General features: G+C 41.4%; 1 protein-coding gene across 1 annotated transcript in view; it reads right to left on the bottom strand.

Annotated features, from left to right (window-relative positions):
* Window positions 1–21355, bottom strand: part of npas3 (neuronal PAS domain protein 3) — a 387868-nt gene that overhangs the window by 25454 nt on the left and 341059 nt on the right. The window contains exons 7-9 of the mRNA XM_086274721.1: window positions 10601–10719; window positions 6002–6195; window positions 3063–3169 (exon numbers count right to left, since the gene is read on the bottom strand). Coding sequence (XP_086130847.1) covers window positions 3063–3169; window positions 6002–6195; window positions 10601–10719 — 420 coding nt within the window. The remainder of the gene's footprint in view (window positions 1–3062; window positions 3170–6001; window positions 6196–10600; window positions 10720–21355) is intronic.

Below are 21355 nucleotides of genomic sequence, written 5' to 3' on the forward strand. Positions count from 1 at the left end.
CTAAATCACTGTATTAAATAATTATCTTACATTTAAAGGTATCAAGATGAAAAACCAAGCCAATATAAATAAAACTGGATGTTACTCTTTATTTTTGTGTTTGCATTTGATGTCCACACAAACGTTTTCTGTCACTATCCAATTAGCCAGAAGGTTCCCCCATGTCTGCAGAAAAAAAAGTTAGGAATCATTAGCCTGCCTGTCTGAAATCAGCTTCCACACAATCAGCAGCGAGTTCATAAAGCCACCGAATGAAACCGCCCCAAAGAAAGGCTGATTTTAGAACAATCTGACCGCGCTCCATTTGACGGTGAGGATGGAAAGAAAAAAAGAGAAAAGACATGGAGAACCTCAGTGCCCTGTAGCCATCTATTTCTGAAAGCCCCCCTTTCACAGAGGAAATTAATTTTGAAAGAGGAAGAATAAAATGAACAGCAGAGGTGACTGGAGGTGCTGTATTAGACTACGCTCAACTAAAACCAAGTCATTTAAACCGTTGGCTGGCAGATTGCCTCCCTGACCTCACATCCTCACTGCAGACAGAGAGGAATAATCTCCCTCAATACTTCCCCCTTTTTTTTTGTTTTACACATCCTAACCTGCCCCCCTCCCCTTATTCTGCCTGACCCCGCCAGGCCGCCATAGAGCCACTTCCTGATTGCCACTCTGGATGTTCAGAGCTCAGGAACTTTTGGAGAAGGTAATTGAAAAAGTTTCAGGGAGCTCCATGCTGGTATATTTTCTTGCCTTTTTTTTTGTTGATGAGCTATGTGACATGTTTCATTTGTGTCACAACAGCAGTAAGGGCCGGTGTCGGGAGTCAGAGCTTAAAGAGACCGGCAAAAATCTCTATTTGCAGAGAAATGATGAGGTAAGTACAGTAAGTATAGTCATTTAAGGGCCCTCCTTTCCAGTGAAAGTTAGCAGACCTTTAAGACTAATAGAATAATTTGCAACACAGTATCAAATAATTTCTTTTAACATAACACTGACAGCAAAGGCTTAAAGTCAGTTCCCTCTGTTTTCAGAGTGCATGTAAAAAAATCAAACCAGCAGGAGACCACTAGCTACACTAAAATCAAACACTGCCATTTGTGCGTGTGTGATTTATTTTCTTTCACTGTTCAGCAACAAGGAGACCCCTTCTTAATACCACTAAATGCACTATGATTGGTCTGTTGTTTCTACAACCAATAGAAATGGGCTTCAAATGAAAAAAAAAAAAAAATCAAAGGCCCTCCCTATTTAAAATAAATGACAATATCTTTATTTTTACACAGGCCTTCGTCCAGGAATAAAAACACTGAAGCCTTTCTAGTGGTATGCCATCAACAGTGGCCTTCCACACATTTCCACCAGTGTAATATTCCAATTTTCAAAACCTTCACAAGGGAAAGAGCCTAAACAAACGTTAACACCAAGCTCAAACATAAACCCAAATTTAACTCAAATCAAATGGAGTGCTTCTTATATAGTACCATTTTACTCTAGTATGTCTCATTCACCCAAGTACTTTGTTCTACATCTACAAGTGTTTTCCATCTAATATTCACACTCTGATGAACACATCACGAGCAACATGGGGTTCGATATCTTGCCCAGTGATACTTTGGAACTCAGACTGGAGCAGTCAGAGATCAAACTACCAACCTTGCGGTTAGTAGATGACCTGTTCTGCTTTCTGAGCCACAGCCAGGCTAAAAGAAGGAGAACAAACTGCAGCCTCAAACAGAGATGAACTAAATGCATCTTCAGACAAATAAAGATTATAGGAAATAATTAAAGTCATCATAGTGCCAATAAATTTATAGATTAAGTTAAAGTCAATGCAATTTTATTTATATAGCACCAAATCCCAACAACAGATGCCTCAAGGCACTTGGTGAAAACCCCAAGCAAAAGTGAAAAGGAAAAATGCCCTTTGAACAGGAAGAAACTGCCACCAATGAGGGGAGGAAGAGAGAATAAAAAGCTTCCTTTGGTTAAGGTGTAGATGTAGTGGGACAAAAAGGCCAGTTAAGAACATAGGCCCTAGACCTATGTTCTTAATAAGATGTAAATTGTAATACACTGAGTAAAATGATACTGGCAAACAAACTGGTCTGGGTTTTTTTTTGTCTTGATGCATACTGAATTATCCAGGTAAGGAAATCCCAGAAAGTTGATTCTGTTCATCTGGATGTAGAGTTTTCAGTGGAAGAAACATTTCGTTCTTTCAGAGTATTAATGTAAACCAGCTTCTGAGGGCAGTTTTCATCATATTCAATAGTCATTCCACATCTCTGAGAATGTTGGTTCCATGACTTTTCTGAGCAGTTTGAGTAATTTAAACCAAATCTCAGAAAAGTTAGCATTTTATTGCTTTTACAGCTTTTATTGATACAGTTCGCAAATCACTGCTTTAAGCCTTCAAACCATGTTAATAGAAAAGGGTCTTCAGAGAAATATCTGTGCCTTATATCTGAATGCAATCAGCCGCAGTGGACAATATTTGACAGAATCTGACTGTAGCTGCCCGTGTTCGACTCCCATCACGCCAGCTGTCCTTGCTGTGCCGCTTGTTATTATTTGGCGTTCTGCCTAAATGCCTTCACTACCTCAGACAAACGCTGTGTTGCTCTGAACGCCTCCTCAGTTTTTACCGCCACTGTAAAGATGTGACTGCAGCAACAAACAGCACGCCGCAAATCATCCAGACAGCCACTAAACATGGATACCAAGCCTCTGCTTGGGTGTGTGTCAGAGGGTGCATTATGCCTCCTGACAAGGGTAATAAGATTGCAGAGTTGCTGCTGTGCAAAAACTTTTCAAAGATACAGGAGAGCAGGGATTCTCTATAAGTGGTTTTAAACTTTGAAGAGGGAAATCTAGCAGTATGACTGCTATGAAACAAATGTACAGATTCACTGGATTAGAGGTAAAGTACATTAAACTAGTGTTTAACCTGTAGGCAAAAAATGCTGAAAAGCTGGCTTATAAACTGCTAGTTCCAAAGTTACTAAGGAAAAAATTCTTTTGCCCAATCAGAGAACAGCACTCAGTCAGGTGGTTCCAATACTCACAGTCAAGGTGACTCTGTCTGATCCCCTCCACATCTTCAGCATGAATAAACTGGTAGCACCTCTTCCCCACAATGTCCACTGGAGTCAGGTCCATGTAGTCACTGATTCTGAAACAAAGAGTACACGTTCCAAAGTGGTAAATGGTAAATGGACTGGCTCTTCTTCAGCGCTTTTCCAGTCTACTTGAGCACTCGAGCATTCACATTCAGAGAGCAACTTAAGGTTCAGGATACTTTGGCCTTGCAGACTGGAGCACCCAGGAATCGGACCAATAACCTTCCAGTTAGTAGATCATCTGCTATACCTCCTGATCTACAGCCACCCGTAGTGGAAGCTCAACTGTATGTGTAATACACAAATACATGTCTAAAAGGCCCCATGATTTTGATTTTTTTTTTAAATTTCACTTAAATGAAGCTTCACAGGTTTCACTTCTTTCAAAGTTCTAAACTTTTTGGTCATCATTTGTTTTTTACGCCACTTTCAACAAAACACCACAACCACACGCTGGTTATGTTATTCAGTTGCATTCGTTTAGCTTTTTCTGTTTGATATTTTCCAAAATGTTGTGTTTTCTGACATCTCTTTGGTTTCTGAACTGTTGTTAAGATTTCTGAAGTGCTGCTGAGTTTTCGAGATTTCTTCGTGCTTTACAGAACGTTGTTGTCTTTTCAATTTTGTTGATATGTTTCTGAAATGTTCTAAAATGGCACCTCGGGGCCACCGTATCTATTTGCCAGCGGTCAGCAAAAATTGAAGAAAGAATCTAATTCTGATAATCAATAACAAAGATTATATTTGCTCCTTTATAAGTGGAATTGCTGATGAAAGAATATCCACTTCCCCATGTTCTGTTCTGTTGCTTTGCTTTGGATGATAATCTTGCATCCATATCCCACCACAATAAGCTGCATGGAAGTGGAAATGTTGTGAAACTTTGAAATACATAGCTTGTCACACTGAGACAATTTTCTTTCTGCAGTTCTGGTATTCGATGATTACGAAGTCTGATTCAGGGGAGGCAAAAAAAGCTAATAAACCCAACAACAGAGACTGAAGCTGCCTGTCTATTGTACAGGTAACACATGTGAGCTTTAAAAAGCTTTAATTTGAACAAATTTGCCACAGGATAGACAGAACAATTTCCCCAGTTTCATTGTGACAGCGAGTGGGCGGTGGGAGGACTAATGTCTGGCAGGCAGATAACAGCACACTCTGTTCTTTAGAAAAACCCATCCTCCCATTTTCTCATTCTCTTAGAAACTCATCCTCAAAATGGGGCTGTAATGGGAGCGACACTTGCCTGTTCACCACAGAGACGCTTTCTGTCGCTACGCACTGAATATCATCATCTGCCTCGCATTGTGTCCCTTTTTTCCACCCACCAATAAAGCAATCTGCCTACTATCATTTTCCCCTCCTCTCTTTCTATAATAAAACATGAAGGTTTTTTTTTTTGCCTGATATGAATCTCCTTGGTTGGCCGGTTAACTCCTGCATGAGATCCTGATACCTATCTGCTTTATCTGGACAGAGCAAAGGAGATGGATCCATCAGAGACATATTTCACTGTTAAACCGGGGAGGATTGGGTCAGGGTTCTCATGAATAAGATGCTCTGACAGGGAAGGCAACTTTTCTTCTTGAACAGCAGGTGTGAAAGATGAATGCAGAAGTAGTCGGTAGTCAGTTTTTTTGGTATAATTTCTTGTGATATTTAATCACAATATAAGTGGAGCACTCTAAAATGTCCAATCAAAATAAACTAAGATGAACAGATAATTTTGTAGATAAAAAACTCCTTAAACATATCATTTACTCAGCAATACTATGTTCATATGTATCAGCCGAAATATTATGTACACAATGTGTGTGTAATATAAGGTGATATAAGTCAGTACATCATTAACTGATCATCAGAATCTGTGACTGCCTCTATAAAAGCTGACATTTTGGTAGTTTGCTCATCAGGAGCATTCAGGTATGTGTTAACACAATGTCAGGAGGAAAGACATCTATAACTATCTTAAAGAAACAATTGCTGCCCATCAATCTGGGAAATTTCAGGGTCATTCCAAGCAATTTGAAGTTGTATTAAAAGAAAGATAATCGACAAGTGAAAAACATTCAAGACAGTTGCCGATCTTCTCAGGAGTGGACGTCTCACCAAATTCACCCCAAGGTCAGACTGTGTAAAATACCTAAGAGCAAAGTTGAGCGGAAAGTGGAATCAGAAATTTATGTTATATTGACCGAGAATGTTTTTAGTGTCATTCACTTACACTCAAGTTTAAACACTGGCAACTTTCAGTGCTACCCCTCAACCTTCTAGTATCAATTTCAAAACCCGTCTTCTTCTCAAGTTATCGAAATCACAAGATTTTCAGAAAACTTGCCCAAAACAGTAAACAAGTTCTAAACTTTGACTTGAAACAAACGAAACTGTTTCCAGTCACTCAGTAGACAGTGTTAAAGACAGCTAGTGTTTACTTCTGCAGCACATTCAGCAATAAGTGCAGCTGAGATTTAAACTTGGTTATTGGGCATGTTATTAATTTATTTATTAATTTTTTAATAATTTCTTTTTGTCCAATAAATCATGATAGTGTAATATGTCATTTGCTGTTCATGCCACGTTTCTTGAAGTGTTACTAAGACATGGTAGGGACTAGATATTATTATAAAAACATGTCTTCTCAAAAAGTTTTCATTCATTTGTGTGATCTATAAACTCTTTGTAACCCATAATAAGTTAATCAGTGTATTAAATATAAACTAAAAAGCATTTAATACAATAAGACTAACAAAATTAAGAATGAAAATGATAGCTAAAGACCTATATGTTGCTTTTTTGTTGCGTTCTTTTCATAAAAACTATTGTGCACTCTTTTTCAACAGATGACAAAAACAAAACAAAAAAACTCAGTTTTTCTGCTCTACCTGTTCTCACAGTAGACAATCTTTAGGTCCATGTTGACTCGGGTCACGAACATTTGGCAGTCGATGCGAACCTCGTTGATTGTTGGCGGCGGGAGAGCGTGAGCCACCGCCACCATCCCCATGATCTGATTGGGCACTGAGCGGCTGTGCGTCAGAGCCATCCTGATCCGCAGGCGCCCTGTGACGTGGATCACCTGAAGGGGAAAAAACAAGTAAAGGAAAGTCAGAGAACTTTTTCAAATGAAAACAAGCATTCACCTACATTTCTTTCTTTGTATTGAGAATCAGGATGTATGATAATGCAACTTTTGGCCTCGAAGAAGCTAAAGAAAGACATCAGCTCAGACTTTGTATAGGTGATAACTATGAAGCACTAATAACCTGTATGCTGGTCAGCTCAAACTTGATGTCCAATTTAGAGGTGGACAAAAATTATACCAGTGTCATGTATGTAAGTGCAAATGTCTGTACTAATATATGATTATGTTTATCTGCTTGTCTGGAACAGGTTTCACTTATAAATGAGCCTGGTTCTGCCGGAGGTTTCTTCCTGTTAAAAGGGAGTTTTTCCTTCCCACTGTTGCCAAAGTGCTTGCTCATAGGGGGTCACATGATTGTTGGGTTTTTCTCTGTATCTATGAAGCGCCTTGAGGCGACTTTTGTTGTGATTTGGCGCTATATAAATAAAATTGAATTGAATTGAATTGAAATGAGACACTGAGTCTCAATGGGCACTACGTATATAAATAAAGGCAAAATAAAATTGAAAAAATACATATGTGAATATCTGTTTTGTATCGTAGTCTCTACTAAAATACAAATGTGCTCTATTCTCATTGGGTGGCCGTAGCTCACGAGGTAAAGCACTTCCTCTACAAAGTGGAAGGCCGGCTCTTCAATCACCTACTCCTCTTGTCTGCGTGTCGAAGCATCCTTTAGCAAGATACTGAACTCCGAGTTCCCCTCAAGCTATCTATTGGAGTGTGTGAAGTTAAAATGTGCTTGTTTAAATGTGTGTAAATGGATAAGAAAGTGCTTTGAGTGCTCAAATAGACTAGAAAAGTACTATATAAGTACCAGTCTGTTTAGGTCTCCCAATTATTATGCTAGTAAACTTTATATAAATCTTTATGAGGATACTGGCACTTCTTCCTTATCTTCATCTATCATCATATTAATGCCCAAATGCCCAACATCCAAACTTACCAAAAACTCTCAAACAAGTTTGAGCTATCAAAGAACCATTTCCATGTGTGTCCTCCAAAGTAAGGACCACATAAAATATGTGTCCTGTGGTTATGTGTCCCAGCTCATAAACAAAAACACAAACTGGTCCACACAAAAACTTGTTTCACACAAAAGCTGAAAAAGCAAAGTAAACATACTTCCTGTGCTATATTTTTGATAATGCTAGTGTTTGAATTGAGTCTCTATTCCATTCATGGTTCAGACAATGTATTAATGAAATCTGTAAGTTCTTTTAGTGATTTTGTTTTGTCTTTGACAGCTTTTCCTCTGTCTTTCCTCTGCTGTCTGCCATCATTCCTGAGGAGAATTGAATGTATTAGTCAGGGATAAACCACGAGTGACCCCACATATACACACATTGACGCACAAACAAGGCAGCCCAAAGAATCCCCTTTAATCCGGCTTCTCGATCTGTGAATAGTGAGACGGTCGCAGAGCTTAGAGTCCTGATGTTACACCTATACATGCATATTTTCTTTCTGCAGAAAAAAATCACAAACCTAAGCATGGGAACAAGATCAAACCAAGGTTACTGTAACTGCAAAAGCGGAAGAAAAACAGACAAGTCCTTCACTGTAATAGACAGCCAAAGTTCTAGTGTCACTTTCATCTAACATTTTTTTTCCACATAAATTTTAAAGTCTCAGAAGTGTGAACTGAAAGCCCAGTTCTGTTAAGTTCACTTCATTCAGATCAGATGACAAGGGCAGTGCACTTTTTAGCCATATTATTTAACACAATGTAGGAGAGTGAAATAATGACACAGGAATCGAGAAAAGTGTACTGAAACTGATTTTCAAGAATTGTTGTGAAGAGCTGTAGTAACTACAGACAGATAAAGTTGATGAAGCTAGGTTTAGAAGAGAGTTGACAATTACTACCAGTATGGCTTCATGTTGATAAAAGAGCAGTACAAATGCGATGCTTGCTTTGAGAGTGTTGATGGAGAAGTATGGACGAGGTTAGAAGGAGTTCAGTTCAATTCAATTTTATTTATACAGTGCCCAAATCACAACAACAGTCGCCTCAAGGCGCTTTAAATTGTAAGGTAGACCCTACAATAATACATACAGAGAAAAACCCAACAATCATATGACTCCCTATGAGCACTTTGGCAACAGTGGGAAAGAAAAACTCCCTTTTAACAGGAAGAAACCTCTGGCAGAACCAGGCACAGGGAGGGGCAGCTGTCTGACACGGCCGGTTGGGGTGAGAGAAGGACAAAACAGGACAAAAGACATGCTGTGGAAGTTTCTTTGTGGATTTAGAGACACCTGATAGGGTTCCAAGACAGGAAGTGTGGTACTGCAAGTCAAGAGTGGCACAGAAGTATTTGAGGATGGTATAGGGCATGCAGAGAGATAACAGGAATCTGTTCTAAGCCTGTTCTTGTTTGCAGCGGTGATAGATGGGAGTATACATGGACTATTGTCTATGCAGATGATGACTGAGTCAGAGTAGACAGTAAGGGGAAGAAAGCCTGGAGAGGTAAAGGTATACTCTGGAGAGAAGAGGAATGAAAGTCAGTAGAAGCAAGACAGAATACACGTGTGAATGAGAGGGAGGCAGGTTTAAGAGTGATGATGCAAAGAGCAGAAGTCATGAAGAAGATTTATGGATGGAGTAAACGGAGGACATGCAGAGCATTGCTGTCTTAGAGAGGATGCTAGGGTGAGATACAGATGCAGGAAGATGACTGGTAAAGGCAGCAGCTGACAGACAAACATACACAATGGCATGAAAAGTGTTTCCCCCCTTCCTGAGTTTCTATTTTTTTTATATGTTTATCAAAGTTCAATGTTTCAAATCACCAAATAAATGTAAATATTAGACAAAGATACCACAAGTAAACAAAAAATGCAGTTTCTTAATGAAGGTGTTTATTATTAAGGGGGAAAAGAAAAGAAATCCAAACCTAAATGGCCCTGTAAAAAACCTAAATGGCCCCCAGAAAAAGTAGACCAAAAGACAGACAGCATATTGCGATAGAAGGAAATTCAGGACCAAATTATAATAAAATAAGTAGCTGAGATTCTCAACCTGGAAAAGATTATAAGGCCATTTCTAAAGCTGTGGGACTCCAGCAAACCACAGTGCTGGAGTCAAATGGTAAAAACATGGAACAGTGGTGAACAAAATTAACCCAAGTTCAATGACGACTCATCCAAGAGGTCACAGAAGACCCCAGAACAACATCCCAAGAACTGCAGGCCTCACTTGCTTCATTTAAGGTTCATGACCCCACCATAAGAAAGAAACTGGGCAAAATGGCATCCATGGTGAAGTTCCAAGACTGCTTACTGCTAAGCAAAAGGAACATAAAGGCTCATCTCACGTTTGCATAAAAACATCTTAATGATCCCCAAGACCTTTGGGAAAAGAGTCTGTGGACAGACGAGGCAAGAGCTGAACTTTTTGGACGGTGTGTGTCCCGTTACATCTGTCATAAAACTAACAGAACATTTTTGAAAAGGAACATCATGTCAACAGTAAAATATGGTGGTGCTATTGTGATGGTCTGGGGCTGTTTTCCTGCCTCAGGACCTGGAAGACTTGCTGTGGTAAGTGGAACCTTGAATTCTGCTGTCTACCAAAACATCCTGAAGGAGAATGTCCGGCGATCTGTTCGTGACCTCAAACTGAAGTGCACTTGGGTTCAAACTGAAGACTTTGGAGTGGCCTAGTCAAAGTCCTAAACTGAATCCGATTGAGATGCTGTGGCATGACCTTGACAACCCTCCACAGCGATGTAAAAGACTTATTGGTTTAGGGAGCAATTCCTTTTTTTTTGCACATGGCCATGTAGGTTTGGGTTTTGTTCCCCTAATAATAAACACTTTAGAAACTGCATTTTGTGTTTACTTGTGTTATCTTTGTCTAATATTTAAATTTGTTTAATGATCTGAAACATTTAAGTGTGACAAACAAAAAATAGGAGGCATGATGAAGGCAAAGACTTTTCAAACTACTGTATATAGAAAAGGAGACACATAAGCATGCAAAGTACCTATTTTTTCATTACATTATAAATTTCCACGTGAATCACAGATTAAAAACAGTAATGAGTTGATTTGTCCTCAAGCAGATGAAGGGAGATGATCATACCCATGTTAGAAAATCCAGTCTTTCAAAAATTTAGCAGCAACTCCATAATTTGTTAGATGGTTTTTGTAATTTTGCCTGGGTACACACAGTTTAAATCAAATAATTAATATGTGATTGAAGAAAGATTGACTTTCAGCTTCAACACAAGAGGTTTTTATGAAAAACTTCATAGTGACTTTTCTTTTCCCCCTTCTCCACAGTTCCAGTTTTAGAATTCAACTTATTTTTGCGATACATTGTTCTGACCTTATATCCTGAGGACTTGATGTGCACGCCTCTCTTTGTGAGTGTAGATTTCATCCGGGTGAAGAAGGACCGTTCCAGGGAGTTATCAGGAGCCAGAAGACTGGGACTGCTGGATTCGACTGTGACAAAAACAGACAATACGAAAACTGAGTCTGATAAATGTTTCTTTTTCTGAGTGTATTATGCAAAATAAACTGAATGAAAAAAAATCACACAACGCTCTATAAGATTAATTTAGTTCTATATTCCAAATGTCAAACAAAACACTTAAAATGTAACAGGTAAGTTGAAATAGTTTTAAAGAAGCCTTTTTGTTTTGGTATTTTTTTAAAAAGTCATCATACAAGGATATGATTTACAACTTGAATAAATGCTTCCAGTAAGGTTATGCCATCAACTGCTAGTTTTAAGTCTTCTTGCTTCCTTGTAAGTCTTTACTGTATGGGCATGTTTAACAACCACCAAGGTAATTAAAGTCAACAAAAACTAAAAACTAAACCTACACGTGCAAAAACATTTTAGTTCAGTAAAAAAAAATAAATACAGAAAACCAGACTTTTCATAAAAAATATATTTATATATACACACATGCAATTTAATGTATGTACATTTTGAATAATTTCAAGTAAGAAATCCCAATATAGAACACTTAATTATGCAAGTTATTAATCAGACTGAAACTAAATAACCTAAAGTCCAGGTGGAATGAAACTGAAAACAGTGCATAGCAACAATAATAAAAAAAAGATTAGTTTACTTTATGATGGTTCACCAAAAGTGTACAGCGCAGAAAACTGTAATTGGCTCAAACACAAGTGAAGCATTTTTAAATGGGTGTATAACTAATATACACATTCATACTGTCAGTTCAGCCAGTCAACCAATCACAGCTGCAGTCAACCCGTCAATCAAATCAAAGCAGCTCATGACACTCAAACGGGGAAATGTCAAAACACATCAGAAGAGGACGACGCAGCGATTAGATCCAAAGTAAAGGGTTAAGGTTAACAGCTTGAAAACGACAATCTTCTGATATTAGAACTATTAAAATAAGCCTCATGTAATTGTTGAAAGACTGAAATTTGATGCTTCCTTTAGCAAAGTTAAAATTGCTCAGACGACTCCTAACTGATAGGTTAACAGCCTGTGGCAGCCTGGCCCTTCACAACATGAAATCCTCACACAAGAAGTCAATTTTTTCAGCAGCCTTCAAAGTTCAGCCAGTGAGCTTACATCAAATCAGGAGGTAGCAATGCTTACGTAAGGTGAGATGCTTCATTTGTCAGCAGCTGTCAGCTTTCAGAAATCAGCTGCATATTCATAACTTCTCCGTCCATCAGAGGAAGCGATGTGAGGAGAGACAGCCAGGAAATGTTCCCTTACACTTAATCAGAATCAGAATCAGAATCAGAATGGGTTTATTGCCAGATGTTGAGGTTTACAACATTAGGAATTTGCTGCGGTGCTTCAGTGCAAACAATAAGAATTAAAGTGCTATGTAGAAAGAAAGATATGTGCATGAGATATACATGAGATATATACATGAGAATAAGAATTATGAGTGCTACGTAGAAAGATATATACATGAGTGCAGGTGGTGATCAGTGCCAGACATGAAATGATGCAGTGACACAGCGTAGGGTCATATGTTAGTGGCGGGGACAGTCATGTGGTTATTGTTCATGTGTCCAACAGCAGAGGGGAAGAAACTGTTCTTGTGGCGAGAGGTTCTGGTGCGAATGGACCGGAGCCTCCTGCCTGAGGGGAGCAGGTCAAACAGACTGTGTCCAGGGTGAGAAGGGTCAGCTGAGATCCGGGCTGCACGCCGCAGTGTCCTGGAGGTGTACAGGTCCTGCAGAGATGGGAGTCTGCAGCCAATCACCTTCTCAGCAGAGCGCACAACACGCTGCAGTCTCTGTTTGTCCCTGATAGTGGCTCCAGCGTACCACACGGTGATGGAGGAGGTGAGGATGGACTCGATGATTGCGGTGTAGAATTGCATCATCGTCCGTGTTGGCAGGTTGAATTTCTTCAGCTGCCTCAGGAAGTACATCCTCTGCTGGGCTTTCTTGATGACGGAGGTGATGGTGGGCTCCCACTTCAGGTCCTGGGTGATGGTGGTACCCAGGAAGCGGAATGAGTCCACAGAGGTGATGGGGGTGTCAGTCAGGATGATGGGGGGGAGTGGGGCTGTGTGCTTCCTGAAGTCCACAATAATCTCCACTGTCTTCTGGGCATTCAGCACCAGGTTGTTGTGGCTGCACCAGGACACCAGACGTTCAACCTCCCTCCTGTAGGCAGACTCATCCCCGTCAGAGATGAGCCCAATGACGGTGGTGTCATCTGCGAACTTGATTAGCTTGACAGACTGGTGGGTGGAGGTGCAGCAGTTGGTGTACAGGGAGAAGAGCAGAGGAGAAAGAACACAGCCCTGATGGTCCGGGAGTCCGAGACATTCTTCCCCAGCCTCACGTGCTGCTTCCTGTCCGTCAGGAAGTCAGTGATCCACCGGCAGATGGGATCAGGCACATTCATCTGGGAAAGCTTGCCTTGGAGATGGTCTGGAAGGATGGTGTTGAAGGCAGAGCTGAAGTCCACAAACAGGATCCTGGCGTAGGTTCCTGGGGAGTCCAGATGCTGCAGGATGAAGTGTAGGGCCATGTTGATGGCGTCGTCTACAGACCTGTTGGCTCTATATGCAAACTGCAGGGGGTCCAGGAGGGGGGCCGTGAGGGTCTTGAGATGGGAGAGAACTAGGCGCTCAAATGACTTCATGACCACAGATGTCAGAGCCACGGGTCTGTAGTCATTTAGTCCAGTGATCCTAGGTTTCTTGGGGACAGGGATTATGGTAGAGGACTTGAAGCAGGCAGGCACATGACATGCCTGCAGTGAGGAGTTGAAGATGCCAGAAAACACTGGGGCCAGCTCGTTTGCACAGTGTCTGAGGGTGGCAGGAGACACACCGTCTGGGCCGGGAGCTTTCCGAGCATTCAGATTCTTAAACTGCTTCCTCACATCTGCTTCATGAATATGAAGAGTTGTGGTCGGAGGAGGTGGTGTGAAATCCTCTTTTGTGTGGGGTGAGGAGGGGGGTGTTGTAGGTGAACAGTTTGAAGGTGGTGATGGCTCTATGGAGGGGGGAGAGGTGGGGGAATGAGTGTCCAAAGTGCCTCTATTGTTGGGGTCGTTGGAGGTGTGAAGGCTGCCTGATGGCTCGTCAAAACGACAGTAGAAGTCGTTGAGGGTGTTGGCCAAGAGCAAGTCGTCAGTGGAGTGGGGGGTTTTAGGCTTGTAGTAAACACGATGACCAACAGTGTTCAGTACAAACACAATCCAGGTTGCTTAAGTGTACAAATGTCAAAATTCACTTGGAATTAAGCATGGCAATATGGGAGTGTTATTGTTGTAGCATTATTCCCAGATGTGTCTGGAGTGCTGTACTTGTGAATGTGTAACAGTGTATTCAGATTTTCAAGAGTTGAAGCTGGTTAAGGTTACAGAAAGGTTGTGATCATGTAAGTTCAATCAGACTCACCAAATTATTTTTCTTTGAACTAATCCACAGACTTTGGAGTCAAAACCTGTGTAGAATTTCCATGTAGCCCCAACCACCTCCTGCTGACTCATACACAGTTTGTGAATGCATTATTTCATTCACTGAAAAACACAACACTGTGCATCTCTGTGTAACTCAGTCAGGGATTATGTTGCTCCTAAACACAGTAACAATTTTAAAAAAGAGTGGGAAAGTCATGTGCAATTTTTTTGCCCCATCCTCCATCAGAAATTCTCAAAGAGCAGCACAGGGTACGATTAATCATCACAATCAAATTGCGATCGTTCACTTGGAAGAAGAGACTCAAATGGGAAGACAAGCTAAAGTCACAAAATCCAAATTTGATTCAAACACAAGCGGTCAGTCAGAGAAAGTAAACAAGTGAAAGAAGGGGCTGCCAAAGGGCAAAAAAACAAAACACAGACTGATCGATGAGAAACGTAAAACAAGAAAAAGAAAAGAAAAAATACAACAGGAAGTGAACCAAAACTCTAAACTATAGCACACATCCTTTAGACGTGTAATATAAGATAACTCTTGTGCTGGCTAATTTCCTACAGCTTTCATCAAATTAAAAAAAGCTAATCCAAGTCCATATTTGTAATTCCAGACATGCTGGGTTATTTGTTTTCTATTTGCTTGTGAACATTTAAGGTAATGCGAAAGCACAATTTAACCACAGACAGCGATCAACATGTTATCGTGCAGCTTACATCCACCAACGCCGCTTCCTGCAACTTTAGCACGACGCAGAACTGGAACATTTCCTTCCAGCATGTAAATCCTTTTATGATGTCTCAACACAGTTGTTCAGGTTGGTGAGCACTAAAAGGCTACTTGCTTTTCCCTCTGTTGCAGGTCTTTATTTTTCTTTGTTTCAGGAGGCAACTCCCCTAACACACACACACACGCACAACCACGCACGCTTATGCATGAACACAGTCAGGTCTCTGGTGGATGTGGCAGTTTGATCAGCACTGATATGTGTTGACAACGTCTAATCTGAAAAAATTGAAAGAAATGAATTAATATGCAAATTCATCCTTTATAATATAAACGTCCTTGAAGAGAGGAAGACAGGAGGGAGGGGGGAGGGGTGAATGAGAGAAAAAGGGAGTGAGGGAAAAAAGGAGAGAGGGGAAAGCATGGGGGTGGAAAGACTGGAGAAAATAAAGGAGGAAGTAAGGGAAAAATAAGAGAAATACAAATTTGAATGTGAAACAGGTAGACAGAAAGAAAAGAAGTCATTTCAGAAAAACCTTGATAGAAAAAGGAAAGTAGATGAAGCATGGGATAAAAATACTGACAACCACTCATGCTACCCATCAGAAGATTTTCAAAAAACGTGACCTTGACCTTCAGGTCAAAATCACTGACATTCAAACTCATCTGAGTAGATACAACAATGGTATTAACTTAACTCTCCTACATCACTTCATTCTTGAGTTATCACATTCACAAACATAGGTGTGCACACTGCTCACTTGATCCAGAGATGAAAAAGAAAAAGAAAAACAAACAATTCTAAACAAGTGGAGCAAAAGCAAAAGATGTGGAGAGAGCAGGAGATGGAAGGGGAGGAAGGAAGAGAAAAGAAAGAGAAAAGAGGCAGAGGGAGGCAAAAAGAAATGAAATGAAGTGAAGGCGATGAGACTTGGGTAAAGGGAAGGTTTAGAAAAGAGGTGGGAGAAAGAATGAAGTAAGAACAAAGTGAAATGTAACAGGAATGGAAAAAGGACAAAGTGAAAAATAGGCAGGGATATCTGAGGAAAAAGGGGAAACAAAAGAGGAAGGAGGAAAAGGAGAAGAAGAAGGAGGGAAAGGAAAGGACATGAAGCTTCCCAGGAGGAGCTACAAATCTTCATCTCCACCCCCTCCCTCTTCTTCTCTTCCATCCCACCACCAGTCGCTCCTAAAGGAAAACAGCAGCCGATCTGACGGAGAATAATGATGATGGAGGGAGAGAGGGAATGGAAGAGAGAGAGGACAGACAAATGACAGGGGAGCTGGACCCCCCCACTCCCCCCCACCCCCCTTCTGTCTTTGTTATTCTCTTTGAATTAATGGGATTAGTTTCTGCATGCATACACACACTCACTCACTTGAGATATCACATTCACTGTCATACACACCTCTTTTCATTTTGACACACACACACACACACACACACACACACACACACACACACACACACACACACACACACACACACACACACACACACACGTTGTGTGCTTGTTTGCAATTAAACAATTTCTGCATGAATGAAGTGAAGGAAGAACTGAAACAGCAAGAGAAGGAAGAAAGGCGAGGAGAGAGAAGAGAAAAGGAATCCACGTGACGAAGAACAGGAAGACGACTGGAGTAGGAAGAAAAATATAAAAAGAACAAGAAGACAGAAGGAGGAGCAGTGGGTCTAAGAGAGAAAAAAGAGTCAAAGGAGAGGAGGAGGGTGGTGAAGAGATGAAGAATCGTAGAGATGCATCAAGAAAGAGCAGGGAACAAAGGGGCTCTGAGCAGAAGCAACAGAAATTATAAAAAAGGAAAAACAGAAGGAGAGTTTAAGAGTCAAAATAGAGAAATAATAGGAAAAAAAGAATGAGAAAAAAGAGCATAGGAAATGGGAGCAAGGGTATGAAAAAAATGAGGATGACAGAAAAGAAACAGCGTGGAGGAAAAGAAAAGAAGCACAAATTTAGGCATAAAGCAAGGAAAAAGTAGGGGAAGTGTGAGCAAGAAAATATAAACAGATGGAAAGGAAATGGAGGAATAAGAGGAGAAGGAAATTAAGGAAAATGGTGTAAAAGTAGACGAAATATCAGATGAAAGGATGGAAAGGAGGAAAGAGGAAGTCAAGAGAGAATAAGTTGTACAGCAATGGAAGGTATAAAGCGGATGGACAGTGTAGGGAGCAACAACAGGAGAAGAAGACGAGATGGAAAAGGAGGAAGCTGTGAGAGTAGAGAACTGGGAGAAAAGAATAACAGGATGAAAAGAGGAAGAGATGATCTGGAGGAGGAGGAAGAGGAGGAGGGGTAAGTTCTGTTGTAAAAGAAGTGAAAGGAAGAGGAGGAGTGGAGGGAATAAGAACAAGTAAAAGATTACAGGAAAGAAGAGGAGGAAGAGTGGAGGGAGTCTGAAAGAACGCAGAGAGGGGAAAAAAGACAAACAGAATAAAAAGAAGAGAGAAGAGGAGGAGGAGCAGGATCATGTGGGGATTCAGAGGTGTTTTCTCATTCTGCTCATTCGGCGTGCGTAGCCATGGCGTCTTCGGGGACGACGCTCCTACAAGACAAAGATTAGCGCTACAAAGGCAGCAGGTGGCTACCGGCTCTGCCGCCGCCCGACTCTGGGACCTAATTATCTACGGCACTGAAACTTTCCCTCGTTTGAAGGACAAATGATTAATTAAAAAGAACAACTCACCTACGCCTGTGATCTGTGGACAATACCCAGAGTACTGAGGGTTTCTTTCCACCAGTGTGTGTGTGTGTGTGTGTGTGTGTGTGTGTGTGTGTGTGTGTGTGTGCGCGCGCAATTGCCAGGAAGTCTCAGTGGGACAGGGTATCATTGTCAGACACTCTAATAACGTTGCCTGGTTCAGGGAGCCCGTTGTGTCCGACTGATAACTAGCTAACGTGACAGAGGCGCGTGGGGCGAGACAAAGCAAGCTACAGCAAGGTCACTGCAACCTCCACCAGCTGCCGCTGCAGCCACAGCAAAGCGCCGCTACGACAAACTAAAGGAAGAGTGAGGAAAACACACTAATTTAACAAGAGGCGTGTAATACAGCAGATAAGGCAGACACATGTAGCACATTAATGAGTCATTTAGCAACTTTAAGTGGCTGAAAAGAGAAGCTCACAACAAATTAATCAGACTGACAGGGAAGCAGAAGTGTGCTTAAAAGACATCTCAAAGGCTCTGATGTTTCCAGTGTTGAGAAAACAAAATGGCAGAAAGAAAAAGTGGATCAGGCCAGAGGTGATTGATACTTTCAATTTGAGATACTAGGAAGAGTTAGGGAATGATCATAGGGAAGTTCTATGAGAAATACATACATACAGTATTGAAAATCAGCATAGAAAATACTGGACAGAACTTTTAGTGTCCTGTGTACTTTAACAGAAGAGGCGCAACATGTTAAGTTGTAAAAAGCTTCTACTGGTACTGTAACTGATTCTGCGTGACTAATGAGCCATATCTTGAAGTAATGGGTGAGATTTGTGAGGATGATGCAAGACTTGCATCAAAACAGCAAGACAGTGGTGAGGTGACAGACGGGTTCAAGGTGGGGGTGGGATAGTCTCTGAGCCCGCTCTTGTTTGCAGTGGTGATGGAGGAGTTGACAAGTGAGGTCAGGCAAGAGTGTCAGTGGACCATGATGCTCACAGGGACACTGTGATCTGTATTGAGAGTAAGGAGCAGGTGGAAGAGAGCCTGGAGGTGGAGGTATGCTCTGGAGAGAAGCAAAATAGCTCAGGTCAGCTATCCAAAGCAACAGACAGAGCGAAGTAAGGAAGAAGAGAGTGTAGGCAAAGCGGAAGTGGTTGGAGACAAGTGTTAGGGGTGATTTGTGAGTAAAGAGACCTGCTATAATGTAGGGTTGTGTTGGCAATTATAAAAAGGCAGGAGAGGTGACAGGTTAGGAGTGACCAGAATTGACAGTTAGAGAGGAAAGGCTGAAGCGATCTGCAGACCACAGAAAGACCACAGAGGAGATTCATGGATGTCATGAAGAAGGACATGCAGACGGTCGGTGGGACAGACAAGGATGGCAGGGATCGGGTGAGATGTAGGTAGATGATTCCCTGTGGCGAATCCTAAACGGAGCAGCCGGAAGAGGTACATCTCTTCATCATTGTTATAAAAAGTACATTATTTACTTACCTAAGATACTGTGGGCTTGCTTCGATTCATACACATAGAAATGGATGTGTGTGCCACTGCCCACACTGAAGCCATAAATGCAATCTAATTCTCTGGGAAACACTGAACCACAAGGCAGAGCAGACCCATGGGAGATCAGACAGGCAACCATGAAGGATGTGCCGCAGTGCACTTTCTTCCAAACACAGTATATACATATATAAGAGCAGGAATAATCTAAATATGGGGTCACACACACACACACACACACACACACACGGAAAGCACAAGCGAGCTAGGTATTCATCACAGGGAGAGACTATTGTCAAAGAAAAGTTTAATTGTGTAAACACTCTGTAACTGTCCTGTCATATTCCTGCCTCTCCGGCTCACTATCGCCTCCATGGCTGTAATTGAATTGCTAGTGTCAGGAGGGAGAGGAGGGGAGGAAGAGGTGGAGGAGGGAAAGGCAGGAGGCGAGACTCGCCTTATGAATAGAATGTGTTTTCTATCAGGCAGGATTTGACAAATTGTGTCAGGAAGAAAAGTCCAAGCGATAACAGTTTGGTATATGAAAGTGGAGGAGGTGCTACAGGGGAATGGAGAACAGGCAGCGAAAGGGCGAAGAAGAGGGATGAGGAAGGAAAGAAGGAAAGACAGAAGGAAAGAAGCAGGGGCAGAAATAGGAAGTGATTTTTTTAAAATGTGGAGGAAGAGAAGAGCGGAGATACTGGTTGGAAAAAGAAGATAGGAAAAGAGGGCTTAAGAAATCAGAGGGGAGAGGTTTGAAAGAAGACAAGTATGGGGAGTGAAGACGAGGAGGAGGTGGGAGAGATAAAGAAGCAAGGAGAAAAAAGAGGAGATAGAGGAGGTAAAGGCAGAGGACAAAAAGAAATGGATGGAGGAAGAGGGAAGGAGATGATGAAGACTACGAAGTTGGGAGTAAAGACGGAGAGGAAAAAGAGGACGAGACAACAGTGGAAAGGAGAAGAAAGAGGAGGAAAATGAGTGAGAGTGGAAGATAGGAGCTGTACTGTCTGTACTGAGGAAGGAAAATGATCTGAAGAACAAGGCAGAGACGAAATTGAGGAAGAGGACGCAATGAAGAAGGATTCAGTCAGATTCCTGTACAGTTTTTTACAAAGCTTTACAAAGTTTGTGTGTTCGTGTGTGTAACAGTAGATTCCCTCAAAACCTTTCCCACATTGTTTAAAGCCTGGGAACTAAAGTTTTTTTCATATATAATCTGTAACACACCTCCACTTCTCCTCCTCCTCTTCCTCACCTCACTTTCTCCATTTCCTTTCCTCCCCCAGTGCATCCTCCCCACATTTCCTCTCCTTTTTCACTACAGTGATAAAAAAAAGATACTTTTATTTTGACAGTCTTATCAGGACAGTGAGCTCAAATCAAACAGTGCTCTAATAGCCTTGAGACACCTCAGTCCTAGCTTTGTCTCTCCTGGTCTCTTTTGACTCCTGTATTTCCTCCTCTGAGATATCCCTCAACCCCTCGTTTCATCTTCCTCCCTCCTCCTCCCTCCTCTTCTTTCTCAGTGATCTCCCTGTGATAGGACTAAGGCTTTTCTAAGCTGTATTTAGCTTTTCCACTTTCTCTTTTGGGAGCTGATCTACCTATGAAAAGACGGGGGGAAAGGGAAGACAGAATGGTTGTGAAACAAAGACAAAAAAGAAGATGAACGATTACAAAGCAACAAAAAAGGTCAAAAGTTTGAAGGCAGATCTGTATATTTTGGTTAGGTACCAGTGACAGGAACCCTCATGTGCTGGAGAGAGCAGTGCATTAATGATCAGCGTGTCTGCGTCTCATGTTTTACATAATGACACATTCAAGTGTCCGCATACCATTGTCCACAAAGTATAGAGACAATAGGGTTGAGGAAAGGAGGGAAGACGTGGAGTCTGAGGTGGAGGGTAAATGAACAGACAATTTGTTTTCCCTGATACGGATGATGAGACTGACAGCTCGTCTTTGTTCTGACTGAGGTCGGAGGTCACAATGACACACGCATACACAACGCAGAGATAATAGGCAATTGTCTGTATCTGCAACCTGCATAATTACTTCCAGAGACAGAGAGAGACGTGACTCCTGCTGGAAAGCCCAAAAGGGAGGAGAAAGACAGAAAACAAGGGCAAAACAAGCCAAAGTCAGGAGACTGCAGAGAGAAAGAGAGTGACAGTTTAGTTCTTGCGTTAGTCCTGAACCGGCTACTGTGAAGCAGGATTTGGGGCTTTAACTCCACAATTCAGTCAACTTCAGGTTTTTGGAATTTTGGAAAGGGGGTTACTGGTTACTGGGTTACA

The sequence above is a fragment of the Aulonocara sp. 'chitande type north' Nkhata Bay genome, linkage group LG19 (genome assembly GCF_057382095.1).
Source record: "Aulonocara sp. 'chitande type north' Nkhata Bay isolate Kocher_YH1m ecotype deep benthic linkage group LG19, A_spYH_male_GT1.1, whole genome shotgun sequence".
In the NCBI taxonomy this organism is placed as follows: Eukaryota; Metazoa; Chordata; class Actinopteri; order Cichliformes; family Cichlidae; genus Aulonocara; species Aulonocara sp. 'chitande type north' Nkhata Bay.